Source organism: Arachis hypogaea, chromosome 18 (assembly GCF_003086295.3).
Source record: "Arachis hypogaea cultivar Tifrunner chromosome 18, arahy.Tifrunner.gnm2.J5K5, whole genome shotgun sequence".
Classification (NCBI taxonomy): Eukaryota; Viridiplantae; Streptophyta; class Magnoliopsida; order Fabales; family Fabaceae; genus Arachis; species Arachis hypogaea.
Window position 1 is genome coordinate 128,031,772 of NC_092053.1, and position 9,434 is coordinate 128,041,205.

Consider the following 9,434-nt stretch of genomic DNA (forward strand, 5'->3'; position numbering starts at 1 on the left):
CTATTTTATAACTGAAATAGTATCGATAACTCAAAGTGTTGTGTGTGTGTGTGAGAGAGAGAGAGAGAGAGAGATGAAGCTTAGATGAATGAATGAGAGAATGAGAATGTGATTATTGTGTAGCAGCTACAGCTGATAGGAGTTTATATACATATGTTGAGACACGTGACTTGCTGCACCTGTTACCACTAATTAGTTGCTAACTAATTGCTAAAGTGACTCTAACAAACTTCCGTTATTCTATTCTATTATCCTGTCATCCCCCCTCAAACTCAACGATTGAGGTTGCTCAATCTTGAGTTTGGACCGAAAGGTTGCAAACCGTGAGGAGCTTACTGCCTTAGTCATGACATCGGCAATTTGAGTATCTCCAGGGATATGATGAATCTGGACTCGCCCTTTGGCTACATGGTCTCGCACCAAATGGAGATCAATCTCAAAATGCTTTGAGCGAGAATGAAGCACAGGATTTGCGGACATTAACACAGCACCTGCATTGTCACAATACACTTTGAGGGTAGGTACAAGAATGTGAATTTCACCAAGTAGATTTCGAATCCAGAGCAGCTCGGCTACCACATTGGCAATGCCACGGTACTCAGCCTCTGTGCTGGAACGAGATACTGCAGCCTGCTTCTTTGAGCACCAAGAAACAGGGTTCGGCCCAAACATGACACAATAGCCAGCAGTGGATTTGTGATCCTCAATGTCTGAGGCCCAATCAGAGTCAGTATATCCTGTAAGGATCAACTCAGTAGGTTTACGCAGATGAAGCCCCATGGTCCTCGTGCCTTGCAGATACCTGAGGATACGCTTTACCGCTTTCCAATGCTTGTCCAGCGGAGCTTGCATAAATTGGCAGACTTTGTTGATGCAGAATGCAATTTTAGGCCTGGTGACAGTGAGGTATTGGAGGCTTCCAACAACAGATCTGTACAGGCTCACATGCTCAAATGGCACACCATCTGTGGATGTCAACTTCAAGTTAGAAGTCATAGGGGTAGCAGCAGCCTTAGAGTCTCCCATGTTAGCCTTCTTTAGCAAATCATTAATGTACTTCGTCTGGGACAGTAGTAGGCCCCCACAAGATGTTTGAGTGACTTCAATGCCCAAAAAATACTTTAATTCTCCCATATCTCGAAGTGAGAACTTGGAGTGAAGTTGTTGCACTAATTTGGCAATAGCCTCTTTTGAAGTTCCAGTGACGATAATATCGTCCACATACACAAGGAGGAACATTGTGGCTTCACTGGTGTGTTTGAAGAACAGGGAGACATCTGATTTAGTAGAGGAGAATCCCAGAGTGTATAGTGCTGCCCTTAGAGTATTAAACCAGGATCTGGGTGTCTGCTTTAGACCATAAAGCGACCTAGTTAGTTTGTACACAACCTCCGAGCCACCAATTTCAAAGCCTTGCGACTGTCTCATATATACTTCTTCTTGCAGGCTCCCATTCAAGAATGCATTATTCACATCAAGTTGAGTTAGGGGCAGTGATTTTGTAATGCTAGAGTGAGAATAACTTGAATAGGGGCTGGCTTGACAACAGGGCTAAAGGTCTCCTTGAAGTCTATGCCTGGCCTTTGATTGAAGCCCTGAGCAACAAGCCGGGCTTTAAATTTGTTGATGGAACCATTTGGATTCTGTTTAACATGAAACACTCATTTGCTACCAATTGCACGTCTATTCGGAGGCAGAGTGGTGAGCTGCCAGGTACTATTCTTCATCAATGCTGCATATTCGTCTTCCATTGCTTGTCGCCAATGTGGTATTGTCATGGCTTCTTTGGCTGTTTTGGGTAAAAGGAAGGAGTGTAGTTCAGAATTGAAGAGTTTAGGTTTGGTGATGCCGTTCTTGGCACGGGTAGTCATGGAATGAGTGTTAGATGGTGCAGAGAGTGTGGAGACAGCTGCAGGTCTTGAAGGGTTGATGGAATTAGTGGTGTTAGCATGTGAATTGCTGACTTGATAGGCCAAATCTGTAGATTGGGGATCTGAGTTAATAGATTGGTGAGGAGGAACTGAACTAGGCAAGGTGGAATGAATGAGAGGGATAGTTGGGAGGGTGGAGAATAAGGGTGATTCTGGAAAAGGTAACGAACGAGGAGTAAAGCCAAGAGTTGGGTCTTTGAAGGGAAAATGATCTTCTTGAAACATGACATTTCTTATGATAAGAATCTTGCCATCTGTTTTGAGGCATTTGAACCCCTTGTAGTGAATTGCTGGGTCAAGATAGACACAGGACTCAGACCTGAATTGCAGCTTATGTTTGTTGTAAGGGCAAGTGTTAAGGAAGCATAAGCAGCCAAATACTTTCACCATTTGAAGAGAGGGAGCTTTGCCAAACAATTTGCAGCTTGGAGATTGGAAATTTAACACTGGTGTAGGTAGTAGGTTTATTAAGGTTGCAGTAGTCATGAAGGCATCAGGCCAATACTAAACATGCACTGCTGCTTCTGCCAACAATGTGAGCCCCATGGTTGTGATGTGCTTGTGCTTTCTTTCTGCTACACCATTCTGTTGGTGAACGTGTGGACAAGAGAACCTACGCACAATTCCTTCAGACCTCAAGTAGTTAGATAAACACAAAAATTCTTTTGCATTATCAGATTGTAATGCTTTTATCCTAGTACCTAATTGGAGTTCCACCATTTTCTTAAAAGCGAGGAAGACAGAATAAATTTGTGATCTACTTTGAGCACCACTGCTGCTGGTTGATTTATTGCAATGCTTCTACTTATTGGTGGTGGAATAGCCATGGCTTGAGACATTTCTGCTATTGAACCCTAAAACTCTGATACCATGAAATGGTATCGATAACTCAGAGTGTTGTGTGTGAGAGAGAGATGAAGTTTAGATGAATGAATGAGAGAATGAGAATGTGATTATTGTGTAGCAGCTACAGCTGATAGGAGTTTATATACATATGTTGAGACACGTGACTTGTTGCACCTGTTACCACTAATTAGTTGCTAACTAATTGCTAAAGTGACTCTAACAAACTTCCGTTATTCTGTTCTATTATCCTGTCAATAACCAATCCAAGAAATTATTTTGGATAAAAGGCCGCTTTTCGACAAAAACCTTAAAATTGTGTTTGTTTATAAGTATGAGATAGTATGATAAGAAATTGTCAATTACTGAAATTAATTTAATTAAACTATTAAAAAATAAAGTTTTTGGACTGCAAAAAAAGTAAAATTAAAGACAAAATTTCAAAATCTAAAATTCAAATAAATAAAATGAATACTAGGACAATTGATTTCACTATATCATAAAATTAGATATTTATGATCATGTCACTCAACTTTTTAGTTGTGAATTCAAGTTGGTTAAGTTTCCTAAATCCTAATTTAGTTTTTAGTATTTTTCAAGGTCAAGAAATTCTCCCAAACTTATATAGATGTACTAATCTCTTAGTTATAACTTATATGAGTAAAAAATTATGTTTTGTGAAACTTATATAACAACCATATAAATTATATTTGTTTATCTTTAGTTTTCGTTCAATTTATGATGTTTATAGCGTTATTTACAACTTCTCACTCAAGTGCATTGTAAGCATTAAGGTTAATTATAAACACATCGAACCAAATTACCAAAACAAATATTATTGAATAACATTGATCTATAATTATTCAATTTACATAAAAAACTACATTATTATTGTCCTAACTAATGAGATTAGTTCATAATTACACAAATAAAATAGAGGGTGAACCAAAAATAAAAAACTCCCAAATTATTTTATTGCCGACAAAAATGATACAAAATTTTATTATTAACAAAATTTTTTTAAATTATTTAAAAACATGACAAAAATACACAATTGTAAACTGAGACATTTATATTAACGGAAAAGAGTGATGTAGCAAACCAAATTTTTTGTGTCAAGTAAGACTCTAACATTTGCAAGTGAGCTAAGTCACATTTTGTCATTAACGGAATAGATCTCTAATCACGATTGAATATTTTTAGCACGTTTTTTAATTTTTAGGGCATTTTTGTCAATAACAGAATTTAGGAACATTTTTGTCGACGTCAAAATAATTTAAGTGTATTTTAGTAATTTATTCTAAAATAGAAAATATAAATGAAGGATGAAAGAAAAATGTACATTATTGAAAAATGAAATTGGAATGCTGACTCCAGACTCTAATATTCTCTAAGTATCTTTTATTTGAAATGTATTTTGTTACGGATCCGACCCACGGATCCCGCATACCCGGTTACCCGGGGACGACCCGCTTCCACACAAAGGCCCAAACACCGGCCCTTCAAAACCTCTAACCCAAATATCTCTCTCTTATCTTAACCAAATAAGATAAGATAAGATATTCACCTATAAATAAGAGGACCCAGGTCCCCCCAGGTATTCATTCATTCCTCACACTTTCTACCTCTTAGATCCATTCTGACTTGAGCGTCGGAGTGTCTTTGCAGGTACCACCCCCATTGCTCCAGTCAAGCAACCCGGCTCCAGTTCCGTCCGCGGGTTCCCGATCCACCCTTCAAACCGTACCAGAGACATCTCGTACATTGGCGCCGTCTGTGGGGAACCTGCGCCAGCTGGACCCAATGGGGGACGTCCTGGAGGAAACCCCCTCAAGCCAGGATGACTCTCAACCAATTAACCCAACCCCCGAGCACCGTGAAGTAACGAACCAAGCGAGAATAGCAAGCACTATTCAAAACGCGAACGATCACGACATCACGGACCGACGACATCCTGAAAAAGCCAGCGACAAAGCAGCGCAGATCATCCAGGATCTCTGCCTCCGAGTCCAAGAACTCGAAGGCAAGATAACCGATAAAGGAAAACACAACAACGAGCACGGAAGCCATGCAACCTCCAGATCAAGATCTCGCCGCGGAAGGTCGCCAACCCGACGACACGACAGAAGAGACGGTCGCAGCTCAACACGCGATCACAGACACGAGAAATCGCCAGAACGGCGATACAACAAGAAACATAACCGCAGCGCTTCTCAAGATCTGAGTTATCAACACTACTCAGACGAAGATCGGAGGGACCGAAACACCAAACGCACGAGAAACGACCATATAATAATGGGAGCTACACCCTTCACAGAAAGAATCCTGAGGGCAAAACTCCCCAAAGGCTTCGACAAACCTACCGATATGAAATACGATGGAACTAAGGATCCCCAAGAACACCTAACGGCTTTTGAGGCCAGAATGAACCTAGAAGGAGCGGCCGACGCGGTCCGATGCAGAGCCTTCCCGGTAACCCTCGCCGGGCCAGCGATCAAATGGTTCAACGCCCTCCCGAACGGATCCATAGCCAGCTTCCACGATATTACACGAAAGTTCATGGCCCAGTTCACTACTAGGATCACCAAAGCCAAACACCCCATCAGCTTACTAGGGGTCACGCAAAAACAAGAAGAATCCACAAGAAAATACCTCGACCGCTTCAACGACGAATGCCTAACGGTCGACGGACTCACGGATTCCGTCGCAAGCCTTTGCCTGACCAATGGGCTAATGAACGAAGATTTTCGCAAACACCTCACCACCAGACCGATATGGACCATGCATGAGATCCAGAACGTCGCCAAAGATTACATCAACGACGAAGAAGTCAGCCAGGTCGTTGCCGCCAACAAACGGCAGCACGGCAACGCCCAGCGCGGCAACTCGGCTTCTCACCAAAACCCAACACTCAAAGAGAATCAACGGGACCACCCCAGGCCGACCAGCCGACCACCGAGAATAGGCAAATTCTCAAACTACACGCCCCTGACAGCACCAATTACCGAGGTATACCACCAAATAGCAGATCGAGGCATCATTCCGAAAGCACGGCAACTCAAAGAAAGGACAGGAGGCAACAAGACCCTTTACTGCGAATACCACCGAGGTTACGGTCACAGAACACAAGATTGTTTCGACCTTAAAGACGCCATTGAACAAGCCATACGAGACGGCAAACTCCCAGAATTCGCAAAAATCATCAGAGAACCGAGACGCGCGGAGAGAGACAGGTCGTCGGAGAGGGAAGGACGTAACCCGAGAACCCAAAAGCAACCCCCGAGGGAAAGCCCAGAGGAAGATCCAACCATCATAGTAAACGTCATCACAGGCAAAGACGTATCAAGCAAGTCAAAACTAACAATGAAGAAAGACCTCAAGATAATGGCTGTAAGGAACCAAGTCCCAATCTCTGCGGCCGACAATACGATAACGTTCTTACCAGAGGACTGCCAACACGGCACCTCAGCCGAGGACGCCCCTTTCGTCATCTCAGCTAGAATCGGAACAGGACTCGTACGAAGAATACTGGTAGACACCGGGGCAGACTCAAACATCCTTTTTCGGGGAGCCTTCGATAAACTCGGACTCCGCAACGACAACCTCCAAACACACCGCCACGGCGTCACGGGACTCGGAGACAACTTCCTCAAACCAGACGGCTCAATCACACTTCCCATCACCATAGGAACGAGCAGCCAAAAGAAGACAATTCTATCTGAATTCGTAGTCCTAAAAGACTCCACAGCCTATAACGTGATTCTCGGAAGGAAAACAATCAACGACTTCTCCGCAGTTATCTTTACCAAATACCTCCTTATGAAATTCAGAACCGACGACGGCTCCGTCGGCACCATCCACGGAGACCGAGAAGTCGCAGCCGAATGCGACAACACCAGCCTAGCCCTAAGGAAGAAATCACGAGATGCGGCCGGTGTATTCCTAGCCGATCTGGATGCCCGACAAGACGGCCAACCCAGGCCAGAACCAGAAGGGGATATGAAAAAATTACAAATAGGGCCAACCAAGGATGAGTACACCTTCATTAACAGGAACCTCCCATACGACCTCAAAGAGGAGCTCTCTCAACTCCTGAAACAAAATAGGGACCTGTTTGCATTCACACCGGCCGACATGCCGGGAATAAGCCCCGACCTAATGTCTCACCGTCTAGCCGTGGATCCCAAAGCTAAACCAATAGCACAAAGGAGAAGAAAAATGTCACCGGACCGAGCCACCGAGGTCAAAAAACAAGTTAAAGCCCTATTCGAGGCCAACTTTATCCGAGAACTCCCCTACACGACTTGGCTAGCCAACGTCGTACTGGTGAAAAAATCTAATGGGAAATGGCGAATGTGCGTCGACTACACGAACCTCAACAAAGCTTGCCCGAAAGACGCCTTCCCCCTACCAAACATCGACGGATTGGTAGACGCCGCATCCGGTCACCGATACCTCAGCTTCATGGACGCATACTCCGGATACAACCAGATTCTGATGCACCGACCAGACGAAGAGAAAACAGCGTTCATCACCCCAGACGGGACGTACTGCTACACAGTAATGCCCTTCGGCCTAAAAAACGCTGGAGCAACCTACCAAAGACTGGTTAACAAGATATTCCGAGACTTATCCGGTAACAAATTAGAAGTTTACATAGACGACATGCTCGCCAAGACCGAATCCGGCGAACAACTAACCGGCGACCTCAAAGTCATAATGAACACCCTACGAAAGCACCAAATGCGACTCAACCCGGCAAAATGTGCCTTCGGAATGGAGGCAGGGAAGTTCCTCGGCTTCATGATTACGCAACGCGGAGTTGAAGCAAACCCAGAAAAATGTCGCGCCATCCTCGAGATGACGAGCCCCAAAAACCTCAAAGACATCCAAAGGCTTACCGGCCGACTAACGGCATTGTCACGCTTTCTCGGGGCTTCAGCCCAAAAAGCGACCCCCTTCTTCAAACTAATGAAAAAAGAAGCCCCCTTCAAGTGGGAGACTGAATGTGAAGAAGCATTCCAACACTTCAAGAGGGTCCTAGCGGAACCACCAATCCTCGCCAAACCCCAGACAGGGGAAACACTTTACTTATACCTCTCCATAACGGAAGAGGCACTCGCAGCAGCACTCGTCCGTGAAAACGAGAAAAAGGAACAAAAATCCATATACTTCATAAGCAAAGTCCTACAGGACGCGGAAGCCCGCTACTCACGCTTAGAAAAGCTAGCTTTCACACTCCTTACAGCCTCCCGACGCCTACGACAATACTTCCAAGCTCACCCCGTAACGGTTCGAACCGACCAAGCGGTCAAACAGGTGTTGCAGAAACCCGACCTAGCCGGAAGAATGCTAGCGTGGTCCATCGAACTATCTCAATTCCAGATCAAATTCGAACCCCGGAATGCGATCAAAGCACAAGCTATGGCCGACTTCATCGCCGAGATGACCCCGGGAAAGCTCACCCCCGATTCATGGAAACTACATGTCGACGGCTCATCAAACTCCACCTACGGAGGCGCCGGAGTCATACTCGAAAATCAAGACGGAATCACGATCGAACAATCGGTACGATACGAATTCCCGGTATCAAACAACCAAGCAGAATACGAGGCCCTCTTGGCAGGCCTTTCCTTAGCCCAGGAAGTCGGAGCAAAGGTCCTAGAAGTGAATACCGATTCACAAGTAGTCAGTTCCCAAATTAACGGAGACTACCAGACACGAGACCCCCTACTCCAACAATACCTCGCCAAGGTAAACGAACTAAGAGAAGGATTCGAACACGTCACCATACGGCACATCCCTAGGGAACGAAATGCCAGAGCAGATCTACTCTCCAAGCTAGCCAGTACCAAACCCGGACACGGCAACAAATCGTTAATCCAGGAAGTCGTTAAGACACCTTCCGTGTCAACAACAACCAGCGCTCACCTGACAATCTCAAACCAGGGATCTTGGACCTACCCGATCCTGCAGTACCTCCTCGATGGAACACTGCCACCAGATCCCAAAGAAGAAAAGCGAATAAAAAGGGAAGCCGCCAACTATACCATTGTCGCAGGACAGCTGTACAAACGCGGATTCTCGCAACCCTTGCTCAAATGCATAGAACCCGAGAATACGGAGTACATACTCCGTGAAATCCACGAAGGCTGCTGCGGTCACCACGTCGGAGGCAAGACTTTAGCCCAAAAAGTCATCAGAGCAGGCTACTTCTGGCCCACGGTTATCCGAGATTCCATACAAATAGTTAAAAACTGCGACAAATGCCAAAGGCACGCCAATATCCACCAAGCCGCACCGCACCAGCTCAGGCAGAACGGCCGTTCGGCACTTGGGGCATCGACCTCGTCGGACCCTTCCCAACGGCACCCGGCCAGCTTAGATACCTCATCGTCGCCATAGACTACTACACTAAATGGATCGAAGCCGAACCCCTGTCCTCCATAACGGCAACCCAATGCCGAAAATTCCTCTGGCGTCAGATCATCACCCGATTCGGGATCCCCGAGATCGTTATCTCGGACAACGGAACCCAATTTACCGACAAAAAATTCAGAGAATTTTTAGAGGGGCTACATGTATCCCACCATTTCAGCTCGGTAGAACACCCTCAGACAAACGGACAGGTGGAATCCGCGAACAAAATAATCGTCAAAG

The 9,434-nt window shown here is 45.1% G+C and overlaps 2 protein-coding genes across 2 annotated transcripts; one reads left to right on the forward strand and one right to left on the reverse strand.

The window, feature by feature from the left end:
• Window positions 1-240: 240 nt before the first annotated feature.
• Window positions 241-1,428, reverse strand: LOC112770502 (uncharacterized mitochondrial protein AtMg00810-like). The gene has a single exon (XM_025814850.1). The coding sequence runs from the start codon at window positions 1,426-1,428 to the stop codon at window positions 241-243; it is 1,188 nt and encodes a 395-aa protein (XP_025670635.1).
• A 3,149-nt stretch (window positions 1,429-4,577) lies between these two features.
• On the forward strand, window positions 4,578-9,179 carry LOC112770503 (uncharacterized). Its single transcript, XM_025814851.1, has 3 exons — window positions 4,578-4,876; window positions 6,605-7,100; window positions 7,266-9,179. Exons 1-3 carry the CDS (start codon window positions 4,578-4,580, stop codon window positions 9,177-9,179), a joined length of 2,709 nt encoding a protein of 902 aa, XP_025670636.1.
• Window positions 9,180-9,434: the final 255 nt, after the last annotated feature.